We start from the raw sequence: 14,945 nt of genomic DNA, 5'->3' as shown, positions 1-14,945 counted from the left end.
TATTTCGGACGAGCTGAAAAGCTTTTGAGCATTTCCATACTAAGTTGCCATTTGTACGATGAATAGTTTTAGAGAACGAGAGCTCTGTTTGACACCAGCCATAGGCTATACAAGACAGTGAGCTAGCTAACATTACTGAGGCAATCAATCTGTCACTCTGTCAATACAAATTGTGTACACGGCGATAAAGCAGGTGCACCGCTCAGTTTAATCGGTGAAAGCGGCGTGTATGATGCATTTTCTGTGCTCTGGCAGTTTCGCTATGTTTTTTGTTTATGTTGCCGTTTCCAGCTGCCGGCAAATGTTTCACCCTCCATATGCCCCTCCCTCGCCCCTCGTCATCGCTTCTCGCCGCAAGGTGCCCTGGCTGTATGAAAAGAAGCGGACCCACTAGCATGAATGTCTTCACCATGAATTATGCTAATTACGCATCGAGACTTCCTGTTTAAGATGGCGGCGACCTTGTGTGGAACGCTTTTGCTTAGACAGGGTAAGATTTATTAAATATTTAACTGGGCGAACATAAATCGATGTATTATATTGAGAGTATCTCATGTTCGAAGTTTACGTTAATACATTTCGCGAGACAGTCCCACCGCATACAGCTAATGTTAGCTGAAAATCTCGTAAAACCGTATTGTCAATCAGCTAGTCTAGCAAAGGTCCAATGTAGCTATTCGAGCTAGCTAGCTACCTATAAAGGATTAACCGTAGCGGTACGTTTGTTAGTCTAAAGTTAAAGCGAAAGCTAAAAGCCAAAAGCCAGTTTCATCATAAGCCTGCTAATAACACAGGTGCCTCACCGAGTTCAAGTCTCAGCATCGCTTAGAAAAATGGCAGAAAAATACTTCCATTTTCATTTCGGATGCAAGCTGTTAATATTTCAGCCGCTTTATGTCAGAAATAGCTATGCTTACCATGAAGAATACATTTCCCATGTATATATTGTGCTATATTGCAAACTATTACATAGAAAGGGCAACTTATTTATAACAGATCAAATTAAAGACTGTGGTGAATCAATGGGCTCCTAATCGAAATGGCCACTGAAATTGTGGACACCTGGCCACTAAAACTAACCACCTGGAACATAATACAGAATTAAAATACTTAACCAATGACAACCTGTATTGTGTTGACAAATATAATTTAAAACACTTAAAGAAATTAAGCACATGTGCAGCAACCTAGTTAGGAGCCTATTGATTAACCAAATCATTTGATAAAAAAAAAAAAGTGACCTCTGTAATTGTTTACAATATTGCACAATACAAACACGGGGGTTTTATTCTTCATGGTATGCATTACTAGGTCTGACAAAATGTGGCTTAAAATAATAATCCCTCTGAAATTGAAAAGCATGTTATAGTTCTGGGATTGCAATTGCGGTTGGAATGAAAACCAGCATACACAGTTTGCTTGATTGCACTAACGTTTGCTTGGATTGGAATTGGTTCAGTAATTGCACCAAGCTCTGTGATATATTCTCTGGAACTAGAACTATCTGCTGAATTTCAGGAAAACTGATCTCCAAACCAAAGAGATCCTGTCAGTGTCACAACTGGTTATGCAGCCAAAAATGCATCTTTGGTCTTCCAGGTCAGTTCAGAGGTACATGCTTTGTTGTGGAAATATCCTTTATTCCTACTTCAGCAGAGGGTGTTAAGAACCCTGTTCAACACAAGAAGACCTTTGAGTATTTTTAAGACTATTCATACTTGCAAGCCAATAAAGAATGGGGGTATGTGCTTACTAACACTTTCCCTAAAATGCAAGAGGGCCAGTCCCTCTTTATAGCTTTTTGCTTCGCTTAACAGAATAACAGAATATTTTAAGCTGTTTAAGCATTTACAAGTCTCACAATGTCCAAGTCACAATGTTGGGATTCCTGAAGATGTTTACTGCCAAAGGGTGTGCGTGTCACATTGATTAGGGGGTTGGTGTGGGCACTTTAAATATAAGCCAGGGCTTAATGTCATATCTTATCTTTCCGTTTTGTTTGTAAACATGTTATTCCCCCTTTTGAATATCTCTCTTTCTCAGTCAATGATACCTTTTGCCCAATGTATTTTGTAGCTCGAAACTCCGTTTCCTGTTATTAAATGTCACATGCTGCTGTCTGAGTATTAGCTCATTTGCATACTTTATTAAAGACGGTAAAATATTTTGGCAGTCTACAATCTGAACCAAGTAAGATCTCCTTATAATTCTTTCAGATTCTAAATAAGACATGTTTGAAGATTTACTGATGATGAAATTTCAGGATCTAACAATGAGATTTGTGATGCTGCATCCGCCCCTAAAGCTTATAACAAGAAAATAATTGGCTCAAAACACATTGAATATGGAGTAAAGGTTTGTTGCATGGTGATAGGATGCCTATGCACTGAGAGAAATGGTCCAAAGTTCTGTAATACTGTCCAAAATCAGGTTTTGAGAAAATCAACTCCAAAGACAGCAATAGTAAATAATTATACCAATTTCACCATACACATGGCATAATCATTCAAAAGGTGCTATTATCCTGAAAATGTAATAGTTGAGAGATGATTTGCAGCAGAAACAGAAAAAGGTTAATTTGAAAATTAGATTTCCGTAGAACAGAACCTTAAGCATGGGAATTGTAGCTAACGGTGACCTAAATATATTACTAATTTCCGTTAACAATTAGTCCTGGGTTACAAGTCAATTTTGAAATGCATGTTTGCCATTTCCATATTTCTTTGTTTATAATGTGTTTGGTAGACTCTATAGTGAGTAAATTACATGTATGTCTTGCAGGCTGGTTGCCCGTGACGCATTGTGTCCGGCATGGCTCCAAGGCAGTTACACGCCACAGGAAGCCGATGCACTTCCTCAAGCAGAAGTTATTGGCAGTCACAGAGTACATTCCCCCAAAACCTCCGGTCTCAAAGCACCGTGTTCTCCAGGCTAAACAAAACCCGGAGGTGAGTGCATTTTGCAGCTATTTCTGAGCTCAGCACGTCACTTGTATAAGGACATAAATGGTAAATGGTTGGCATTTATATAGCGCCTTTATCCAAAGCGCTGTACAATTGATGCTTCTCATTCACCCATTCATACACACACTTACACACCAACGGTGATTGGCTGCCATGCTGGCCAGGTCGTCAGGAGCATTTCGGGGTTAGGTGTCTTGCTCAGGGACACTTCGACACAGCCCGGGCGGGGGATCAAACCTGCAACCCTCCAACTGCCAGACGACTGCTCTTACTGCCTGAGCCATGTTGCCACTTAATTTTCTTTCAGCGAAATAAAGGCTTTCGTCACCCCATGGAACTATGAGGGCCAGAATATACCATTGCGCCCAATCATTATCGAGCATGTTGGGAAGAAACAGACTAAGTTACAGTGAAGAAAGTTGGGAAGGCAAAATCTGATCTTCCTGCTGTCTGTAACATTACTTTCATGTTACTTGCTCATCTTAGATCTGATTAGAATCAGAAACATCAGTTGTATTTGTATTACCTTTAAAACAGAATTAAACAGAAAAACGGCATGAAATAGGGTTTTAATGGAAAAAATTACAACGAGAAATGACACTTCAAGTATTGACAAGTTCAGTTCGACAAGTGATATTGCCCGCTTTCAAGCCCAAAGAACTGGATAGGATTTTGCAATTGCGGACCGTGGCTGGGTGTGGAATACCTAATACCCAGATTTCTTAAAAGCGGCCAAAAACCGTGACTTCCGTTTTTCACTTTGGAAAAAGCGCAAAGTCACATACAGTGGGAGCAATAATTATTTGATCCCTTGCTGATTTTGTAGGTTTGCCCACTTACAAAGAATGGAACTGTGTAGAATTTTAATCATAGGTACATTTTAACATTGAGAGACAGAATATCACAAAATAATCCACAATCCACAACATCATATAAATTTAATACATTTATCATCATATTTTTGCATGAAATATGTATTTGATCCCCTACCAATCAGCAATAATTCTGGCTCCCACAGACCAGTTAGTTTTCCATTAAGAAGCACTCCTAATCCAACTCATTACCCAAAACACCTGTGTCAACTTGTTACATCGTCATGTAGCTGTATAAATGACACCTGTCCACACAATCAATCAGATTCCAACGTTTCGACCATGGGCAAGACAAAGGAGCTGTCTAAAGACATCAGGGACAAAATTGTAGACCTGCACAAGGCTGGGATGGGCTGCAAGAAAATAAGCAAGCAGCTTGGTGAGAAGTTAACTGTTGGAGCAATTATTAGAAAATGGAAGAAACACAAAGTCACCGCCAATCTCCCTCGGTCTGGGGCTCCACGCAAGATCTCACCTCGTGGGATATCAATGATCATGAGAAAGGTCAGGGATCAGCCCAGTACTACACAGGAGGAGCTTGTTAATGACCTGAAGGCAGTTGGGACCACAGTCACGAAGAGAACCATCAGTAACACACTACACCGTGAAGGATAAAAAAAAAAAAAAAAAAAAAGGTTCCTCTGCTGAGGAAGGCACATGTACAGGCCCGTCTGAAGTTTGCCAAAGAACACCTGGATGATCCAGAGGAGGCTTGGGAGAAGGTGATGTGATCAGATGAGACCAAAATAGAGCTATTTGGCATCAACTTGACTCGCCGTGTTTGGAAGAAGAGAAATGCTGAGTTCAACCCCAAGAACACCATCCCCACTGTGAAGCATGGAGGTGGAAACCTTATGCTTTGGGGGTGTTTCTCAGCTAGGGGGACAGGACGACTTCACCGTACCAAGGGGAGGATGAATGGGGCCATGTACCAGGAAATTTTGGGCGACAACCTCCTTCCCTCAGTGAGAGCACTGAAAATGGGTCGTGGATGGGTCTTCCAACATGACAATGACCCCAAACATATGGCCAAGGCAACAAAGGAGTGGCTCAAAAAGCAGCATATTAAGGTCCTGGAGTGGCCTAGCCAGTCTCCAGACCTAATTCCCATCAAAAATCTGTGGAGTGAGCTGAAGCTTCGAGTTGCCAAGCGACAGCCTCAGAACCTTAAGGATTTGGAGAGGATCTGCAAAGAGGAGTGGACAAAATCCCTCCCAAGATCTGTGCAAACCTGGTGAAAAACTACAACAGTCGTCTGACCTCTGTGCTTGCCAACAAAGGTTTCTCCACCAAGTATGAAGTCCAATTGTTCTATGGATCAAATACTTATTTCATGTGAAAATATGTTATAAAATTTATAAAATTTATATGATGTTATTGTGGATTATTTTGTGATATTCTGTCTCTCAATGTTAAAATGTACCTATGATTAAAATTCTACACGGTTCAATTCTTTGTAAGTGGGCAAACCTACAAAATCAGCAAGGGATCAAATAATTATTGCTCCCACTGTATTAGCGGGCAACTCTACAGGTAGCCTATGTTGTTCCATGCCATTCCTCACTCCTGTTGTTCAACGAGTAGCCTATTGCTCAATATCTTGGTATTGATGTTTAGAGTTGCCATTTTCATGCAGTCACCCCTTGTTAGTATCATGCCTTCAAAATATTACTTTTTGTCTTTTGTGCAACAATAAATTAAGTAGTTTTTTCCTGAAATAATGCCCCTTTTGTGCAGTAATGTATCTAATTTACTTGCTACTATATTATAATATACTAATATATTATACTATACTATACTATACTATACTGAAGGCGGCACAGATGGTGCAGTGGGTAGCACTGCCGCCTAATAGCAAGGAGGTCCTGGGTTCGAAACCCGGTCGGCCGGGGCCTCTCTGTGTGGAGTTTGCAGGTTCTCCCCGTGTTTGCATGGGTTTCCTCCGGGTACTCCGGTTTCCTCCCACAGTCCAAAGAAATGCTGGTTAGGCTGATTGGAGAGTCTATATTGCCCATGGGTATGAGTGTGTGAGTGAATGGTGTGTGTGCCCTGTGACGGACTGGCAACCTGTCCAGGGTGTATTCCTGCCTTTCGCCCAATGTATGCTGGGATAGGCTCCAGCCCCCCTGCTACCCTGTTCAGGATAAGCGGCTTAAGATAATGAATGACTGAATGGACAAATATTATACTGACTTTCATTGTTTTGGCTGTGGTCCAGCCTATTGCAGAATGCTTGTACAGCCTATTATGGGAGTTCTAAAAATAGATTTTTAATCAGTTAGATTTGTAATCGATTTAAATGCCAGTTAACCGAAACATGCCTATCCGTAGTCGGCAGGAGATGATTATGGAGTCCTATCAGTAATTGAAGTAATTTTGTAGCCTGCCATCAGGCTACGTGCAGAATTCTTGAGAGGTCGTGCAGACTGGTCTCTTTGCTACAGTGGCCAGATATCCGTTGTATAAACATTGCAGTCTTTTCATGCCCCCCAGGACAGTGGCTTGGTGGTGCTTCTGAGGAGAGAGGTGCGGACCGTTTTTCAGGAATGTAAGATGATTGCTGTGGTTCATAACAGTGCTACAAATTCTGAGGACATGCTGCTTCTCAGACACCGTCTCTACAAGCATGGCATCGCTGTCCGATTCTTCCCAAACCAGGTGAGGCCACGTTGTGTGATTTAAAAATAAATAAATAAATAAAATATAAAAAAAGGCTACTTCTCCTTGTGAGAGTGTGGCAATGCGAGTTGCCTGGAATGTCCCAAGTGGCCTAATGCACTGTTTTTGTACAGAGTGTCGGTCTGTCAACTGTATATTTTGAACCCAGAACTTTAGGAATATAAACATAGGCAGAGGGTGAGTCAACATGTCAGTGAGCCTTTGGCAATGGAAAGGCATGTACAATGGTCTTGTAACTATGTTTCAAGACAAAAATTGTACCAATTGTACCTTTAATTATGCAAGTACATTCCAAATTTCCTTTGAGAAAGGAAGCAGGAAACATCTTTTTATTTTAAAGTTTGTATTTTTTCAATTGTACCTCAAGTAGTAGTGTCTTTTATTATTCACCTAATTTGCATATTTATTCATTATTTAATAATAATGTTTATTTTATATAGCACCTTTCTCAGACCCAAGGTCACTTCACAAAAACATTTCAAATGCATATAAATACAGATAAAAAGCACATATTCATGGAGATGTTGGGATGAGGTGTTCCAGAGATTGGCGGCAGTGGCCCTCAATGATCTAGCTCCCTTGGTGGATAGACGTGTGTGAGGGACAGCAAGCATACCAGAGCCAGAGGATCTAATGAGCGGGTGGTGGGTAGGGATGAAGGAAGGGGCAATTCCGTTTAGTGCTTTGTGTGTGGTGGTGAAGTCTGATGCCGGAAGATATTGGGAGGCCGTGTGTAATTGTGGGTAACTTTGTAAGCTTTTTGATAATTATTTTTGAGGAAGAGCAGTGTTATTAGAAAGGTTGGGAAGTCTAATATGGGTCTAATTGAGGGCCCCTGTCTCCTGAATGGTTTGTCATTCTGGTTAATGAAACGCATTCTAATACTCATAGGATAACATTTATTAAAAATAAGATGTTGAAAACTAGGTATTTTGGAGACATTCAGGTCAACTTGCACAGCTACTTTTAACTTTTTTCTTTTCTTTTCTCTTTTTTTTACTACATACATTCCCATTTATACAATTGGATATTTACTGAAGCAAAGTATTTTTCTAAAGGGAACAAAAGTAGTGTCACTCTTTCATAAGCCTCTAGTCCAGGGATCAGCAATTGCTGGTTTTCCACTCTACCTGGGAGTCAGGTGTGAAGACAGTCGGTAGCACTACTTAACTGGGAGAAAAGAAAACCAGGGCTTGGAGTTGATGTTCCCTGCTGTAATCTCTCAGCTATGTTTCGTTATTTTTAGGTAATGGCAGTTTCCACTGTTGTCCACAGAGGTCAGTGCAGTCTCAATAACACTGGAGCTCAGAGTCACTCAGTGGTATAATGACTACAGTTGAGTGTCCTTTGGATTTTATTGATTTTGGTTCTGGTTCTGCGTAGCAGTTCCGGTTCTTAGTGGTTCTCTGTTCCGATTCCATTATGTTTAAAAAGTCACCTTTTTAGATAACCTTATTCTTTTAAGTGTTTACCCTGCAAGAAAGGGTATTGTTTCATTAAAATAAATCTTTAACCTTATGACCACCAAGTAAATGCATACAAGAAAAGAAATAAACTAAAATTTCCACAAAGTTAAAAATTAAGTGGCTGGAGAACATGGGAGTACATACTTATTACTAAAAAGATATTTTAAGAAATCCCCCAAATCTAAAGATAATCATTATCAAATATAATGTCAGCTGTTTATCATATATTTGCATGCTCCTCTTTCTCACGTCTCCTGCATTTTGCCAGGTTGTCATTTTCCCTCACAAGGTGAAGCCACACTTTTGACCATTTATCACGGTCCAACTCTCACACTATGGGAATGGAAATGGGGCTATGATGCTGTAGTCATGCACGTAATGAACAAATCCAAATGCTTTTGACCCATGACGTAGGCTACCCTCTCGATGGCAGATACTAGGCAGATGTGTAGGTCCTGGAAAATTCCACTCTGGTCCTTGGCAGAGGTGTTTGTTTGCAATAGGGCTGTTACATTTTCATTCAAACTTCGAGGCATATTAGAATATGTAGGCCTACATGAATTGCCATATTTGAACGTGAAAGAGCATGGAGGGTTAGGACTACCAATATTAAATAATGATTTATTGGGCCATTTATTTATTTAATTCAAATGATAATTAATTGGCTTAAACCACAATGAATGATTTCAATCCACAATGAATTAAAAGCAACGTGATTACATTTTATTGCACTATTTAATTAATTGTCCCGATCTTGTTTGCACTATGAAATAATTAAATCAGCCAACATTACCCATCAAACCCAGTGGGTGGGCTTAACATTTTGATTGGTTACGCCGAATAGTGAGTCACGACCGGTCGATAATGAGATTGCCTGTGAATGGATTGTTCTTAATATACATCACAAACCATGTGACCTTGACTCATCTGCTATGTCTCAGGACTAGCGTCCTGTCGTACTCAATCTATTTTTCCACCGAAAATGTAGTTTTTTTTAATCTCAGGTCAATGACAAAGCATGTTAATACCGCAAAAACATAGATTCATTATGGTTGATTTACACGCAGTTTATGGTTGCTCAAATCAAGCTGATTGGGAGAGAGACAAGTCGTTTTTTAGTTTACCAAAGATTATTACAATTTGCAATATAAGTAGGCAAGATCTTACACCGGAAAAAAAATTATATCCAGTTCGGCTTTTATTTTCTGGTATTTACACCAAGATGTGTTAAACTGCTTAGAACATAGCACCTTTGGCATCAGACTATTGCAAATGTGCTGGAGCCCGGAGCCAAAATAACAGAAAATACGTACTTTTGGACTGCACTGTAAGTGAGAATCCTATTTCCAGACCATGAGGATTAACAAAAATAGAAATTGTCCTGTATGGTATGTGCTAACCATTTTTGTGTAGTTTGAACTGTGGTAGTAGTAATTGATTTCAAGATGTTTTAACTTACAGAGATTCCAGGAGCCACACAAGATTAATTCTGAATCGGTATTGTGAGACGGGCTGAAGTTTTTGTGGTTTAGTTGCATGCTAATGTTCCCTGCTGCATGTCATATTAATAGTAAGTGACTATGGCAGTCACTTTCTGTTCACCCCCCATTTTGTAGAGGTGACAGTTGGAATGTCTTGGAATCTGGTTTGCATGGACCCACCTGTAGTGGGCTCCAGAATTGTTGGCACATCAGCACTATGCAAAAAACCCCCAAAAAAAACATGAAATTATTGAGAGACTCAAGATGCCAAAATGAGAAATACTATACTTTTTGAATGTTTCATTTCAACCAAACAAAACATAAATTTAATAAATAGATTTCTCCAAATTAAGGTAAAAATTTTTGATGCTATGCTATGTCTAGCCAGTTTTCCAAAACGGACATTTGGAGACTCCAAAAGAACACATGGAAACGAAATGATATTATGGGTCTTACGACATTTAAAATAGGTTTGCTGGGCCCTTGCCGAGGAAAGGACTCTGACATTACCTTATTTCGTGTAGTGTATGGATTTCCTAAATGCAGAGAAGGCGAGGTCTCCCCACGCTTGTTTCGCCACCCACTTGTTACAAAATAAGGAACAGGGAAAAAAGGAATGAATGCAAAAAAACACAGTCCTGGGCCGGTGAAACTTAAGTGGTTAATAATTGGCACCCTTCAGCGTTGGCCCTGGAGTTATGTTTCAGTGCAATGGTTTCAACGTGCTTTGCATTAAACTTTTGATCATGCGTTCAGAGTTGTCTGGCTGTTCCCGAGAAAACGTTGTTCTTTCCCCCAACAGGGGAATTAAACTTGCGTTTCTCAACAGGTGATGCGGGCCTTCCTGGTGGACTCACAGTACAGTAACTTGGCACCCCTGATCATTGGGCCGACAGTACTGATCGTCAGCAAAGAGCCCAAGGTGAAGGAGATGCTACAAGCTTTGAAGGCTGTCCCCCAGATGCTGCTGATTGGTAGGTTTTGGGTTCTGAACTCTGGTCATAAACCAAGAGCCGACTTAAAAACAACAGGGCAAACATTATTTATTTTTATTATTATTGTTAACATTTTTTTAAAGTTATGTTTTAAAATTGTAAGCGGTGGTCACTTGAATGTAGTGTTTCTTAAACTAGGTATATTACTGATTGTTAGGGAGCCTTTGTTAATTTGAGAGGTTAACCATTGTCCTGTTTTTCCACTCCCCTCTACATGTAAATGACTGGCCTCAAATGAGCAGATGAGTGAGGTGTTAATTTTCTCATTCCCTCTCTGCTTCTCTCTCTTTACAGGAGCTTGTATTGAGAACACACTGCTGAGTGTCCAGGGTGTGTTCGACTACTCTAAACTGCCATCTCTGGCCACGGTGCAGGGGGAGGTTGTTGGCGGACTGAGTCTGCAGACATCTCAGATATCCTCCAACCTGCAGCACCACCCGACCCACCTGACCATGCTCCTCCAGCAGTACCTCACACAGAAAGGAGAGCAAGGAGCCCCCGGAGGGAGTGAACAAAAGGCAGAGGAGATGACCTCTGTATAGCTGCACCCCCCCCCCCCCCCCATCACTGCTGGACTGCCACTGAGTGGCTGTGCGGGTGCCAGTGGAAATGAATGTCTATAGGCATTTCATTTCTGCACCTTTGCCCTCTGACCTTTGAACTTGACCCTCTCTGTCACTGGCCTCTCACACTTATCTACCACAAAAGGACTTGTGCGTCATTTATTTTCTCATCCTGAAACAGCCGGCACTTATATGGAAATGTTATGTCATATTTAAGACCGTTTTTACACAATAAACCACCTGTATTCCGCACCCTGTCCTCTCTCACTGAATTTCAACTTGGTAAACGATGAAATACAAACTAATCAGTGATTTCATAATTAGCCTTTTCTGTCTGTGCCAGAACATTTTCGTATACTTATCATACAAGGGCTTGTATGAGAGAGCCACATCGTAAAATGAGTTTCTGAAAAGAATTGAGGCAAGAAATAAGCAATGCAGTTGCTGTATCTTGACTCCTATTTGATCTGCAATGCCTAGTTTGAAAGTTAGATCGGAGTGCCAATTAATGGAATGCGTTGTCAGCAATTTAATAACAAATCTCCTTCAAACGTCAGTTTAGTTACATACGTTGCAGATGGGGAGAGGAGCATCCACAGGTCCATCGTTCATACGACAGGCTTTCCGAATAAATACCTCCGCAAAGGATGCGCTGATGTTTTCTTGCCCAAAGGAAAGATTCAGGAGTTCCTAAATTCGAGAAGGAACATTTAAGGATTTGGAATGTCCTTAAAGTTGACACACCTCGATTGTTTTCCGGGTCTGGAGCAAGCGATTGGAGTGAGCCTTAAAGTCTTAAAGTATCTCTTAAAGACATTTGCTCATGTTCATAGTGTTTCTCGAAATATGTCATTACTTAATTAATATTTGAAAAAAGAAATTCCATGACGTCCTGGGACTACTGAGATTCCAAGTATTGTGTGTTTCATGTTAAATCCCTTTGTAGGGTATGGTAGAGGATAAACCATTTAGTCTAGATAACCTAGAAAATTACCTAGCATATCTAAAAACTATTTCTGTTGGCCTGACACAAATGTGCACTGTTAAATCATTAGCAGTTTTGGGAAAGTGATTTTACTACTGCCACTACTGCAAGTTACATTTTTGTTGATTCAAAAGGATATTCAAACTGCATAAATTGTCCAGTTTATGTTGAAGGAAGTACAATTTCTTGGCACTTCTTGACATTTTCATTATACAGTATATTGCAAGCACACCTGAAAACATAGGTATATACAGGTGCATCTGAAAAAATTTAAGTATCATGGAAAAGTTCATTTTTTTCCCGTAATTTAATTCAAAAAGTGAAACTTTAATATTCTAGATACATTACACAAAGTAAAATATTTAAAGCATTTTTTTCTTTTAATCTTGATGATTCCAGCCTATAGCTCATGAAAATCTAAAATTCAGTATCTCAAAATATTTGAATATTACATAAGACCAATCAAAAAAAAGATTTATAATACAGAAATGTTGACCTTCTGAAAAGTACTTTCATTTATGCACTCAATACTTGGTTGGGGCTCCTTTTGCACGAATTACTGCATCAATGCGGCGTGGCATGGAGGCAATCAGCCTGTGGCACTTCTGAGGTGTCATGGAATCCCAGGTTGCTTTGATAGCGGCCTTCAGCTCATCTGTATTGGTGGGTCTGGTGTCTCTCATCTACTCTTGACAATACCCCACAGATAATTCTATAATGTTATATAAATGTGAGTAGACATGTTTAGTCCTGTTTAGTGTCTGGATAACTTATTTTCAGGTAATACAAACGATACTAAAACTCTGCATTTCAATGGATCTATGGGAATTTATGGGTAGGACTAGATCAGGGGTGCACAACTCCAGTCCTGGAGGGCCAGGTTTCTGTTCCAACCAATTACCTGAATTTGAGTTTTCTTGACAGCTCTATAAACTACACTGGCTAAGTCCTGCACTTGAGCACTGTATAATCTTTAGGATACACTTGAATTGTATGGCTGTAGCTGGTGCATATACAAATGTCCATTCAAGATATGATTTAGCTAATTAAATAATTAAGAGCAGAAATTGTCACAAAATCCTGAAACAGATCGTCCCTTGCTGTGTACCCCTGGACTTGATTCTGCTGTGAACTACACTGCTACAGAATGGAACGCATTTCTTCGCTAAATGGCTTTAAGTCATCAAGGTTCCAGGGATCAAATGAGCCTCAAAAAACTGCTACTAATGCAGTAGAAAAGTTCAACAGGAAAATTTCTTGGGTGAAACTATTCTTTTATTGCTTTGTCCCAAAAATTATGTTGCCATGGAATGGGGGGGACGATGTAAAAAAATATATACAAAAATGCCCTTTATTAAAATCTGACAATGTGTGTTTAACCACATTAAGGTGTTAACCAGGTGTTTTTTTTATTACAAATCTCAAATTGTGGAGTACAGAGGCAAATAAATAAATCATGTGTCTTTATCCTTAACATTATGGAGGGCACTGTATATTTTGGAACAGCTGGTAGCTGTAATTTAAACTAGGGTGGTCATGCTAAACAAAAGTAAAACATAATTATTTTCTTCTCACTTGTCTCCCTCTTATGGCATTTCTCTTTAGAAATGGGCCGGAAAATGGTAAAATAAATATTCCATCACTGGTGGGCCAAAGCATACAGGCAACATGACTGGACAAAGCATAGGGAGGGGAAAGCTACTCCCCCAAAGGTGCAGAACAGATCTGATTGAAAGTATGGTGAACCTGTTTTATTAAATGCCCTGTAGGTGAGTAGCAAGCTTTGAAACCTAATGCAAGTTGAAACCGCAAGCCAATGACGTGAGATGAAGGGTGTGACATGAGCATGCTTGGGAAGGTTGTTTACAAGATCTGGATTAGCTGCAGGGATTTACTTGCAGCTAATTCAGAACACAGTTGTTATCATAAGTTAGTTATAATCGCAGAGTTTCTATTAGCATACAACCAAAAGGCCGTTTAAATTTAGTTTTTCAATAAGACTGCTAAGCTCACAGATGCTCCATGTGCCTGGGTCAACTTGATACTACAAAGATGTGCAGTAACTTCCTGTAATTTCTAGTATTTTAGTTCAGCACTGTGCAATGCCAGAACTCAATGTTTTTTTTAGTCCTATGAGTCAAGGATATTACCTATGATTCCTGCCATTGCTTATATTTCTTTCAGGAACCACTGGAAAATCAAGGGTCTTTCTCAGACATACTGGATAGATTCCAGCACCTAGTTTGAGCACAGTCATATTAGCATTAACTTAATTATCTAATTTGGTGAGAGTACATATCTATGCTCAATTCTGAGTTCTGTCTACCTTCTTTTTTGCTACAGTTTAATATTATTATGTAAAATATGAGTGGCTATGTTCTGGTCTGTGTTGAATTTCCTTAAAACTGTTTTCTATATAAAGTATGAAAGCCTATAATGGGAAAATACGTACGATTATGGAGCATTGTTCAGTATTATAGCCGAAAGAAACACATCCATGGTTTCACAGATCCCTATTAGCGGCTAATCTGGATTGCCTAGTGTTGGTCTAGGTCAGTTAGTCTATTACCAGTACCTATTCTGGGTCTGTTGAAGATGCCTCGGCTGTTATTAAAGGGAAGGTAGACTTTAGCGTGAATGTGAATCTTCGGCGCACAATCTCGTTGGGAGGACAGTAATTATTAGTATGTGACTATTCATTAATGGCTATTTTCTCCTCTCCTTTACAGATTATGCATAACGACATGCTTGAAGCCTAAACCTAAAGCTAATACATAAAAGTTTACTCCAGGGTATCGGAATATGTTTCAGATTAATTTAATGTAGGCTCGCTTTTGTGACTAGATGTATAACACAATAAATATGCACAATAACAAATATGCACAATAACCAACTTCTCTTCACCGACTATGCGACCATTAAAGCGTGCGTAAAACACAGG

General features: G+C 39.8%; 1 protein-coding gene across 1 annotated transcript; it reads left to right on the top strand.

Annotated features, from left to right (window-relative positions):
- Positions 1–333: 333 nt before the first annotated feature.
- mrpl10 (mitochondrial ribosomal protein L10) lies at positions 334–11,271 on the top strand. Its single transcript, XM_061229420.1, has 5 exons — positions 334–490; positions 2,782–2,948; positions 6,329–6,493; positions 10,291–10,435; positions 10,751–11,271. The coding sequence occupies exons 1-5, from the start codon at positions 418–420 to the stop codon at positions 10,996–10,998; spliced, it is 798 nt and encodes a 265-aa protein (XP_061085404.1). The 5' UTR covers positions 334–417; the 3' UTR covers positions 10,999–11,271.
- Positions 11,272–14,945: the final 3,674 nt, after the last annotated feature.

The sequence above is a fragment of the Conger conger genome, chromosome 2, assembly GCF_963514075.1.
Source record: "Conger conger chromosome 2, fConCon1.1, whole genome shotgun sequence".
NCBI lineage: Eukaryota > Metazoa > Chordata > Actinopteri > Anguilliformes > Congridae > Conger > Conger conger.
The sequence above is the reverse complement of the archived record's forward strand: the minus strand, read 5'-3'. Positions and strand labels throughout refer to the sequence as shown.

Bases quoted from the DNA above. Each gene is read 5' to 3' on its own strand.
- mrpl10 (XM_061229420.1), top strand. From the start codon at position 418: ATGCTAATTACGCATCGAGACTTCCTGTTTAAGATGGCGGCGACCTTG. The intron at 2,949-6,328 runs GTGAGTGCATTT...CATGCCCCCCAG, and splicing joins AGGCTAAACAAAACCCGGAG to GACAGTGGCTTGGTGGTGCT. The intron at 10,436-10,750 runs GTAGGTTTTGGG...CTCTCTTTACAG, and splicing joins CCCCCAGATGCTGCTGATTG to GAGCTTGTATTGAGAACACA.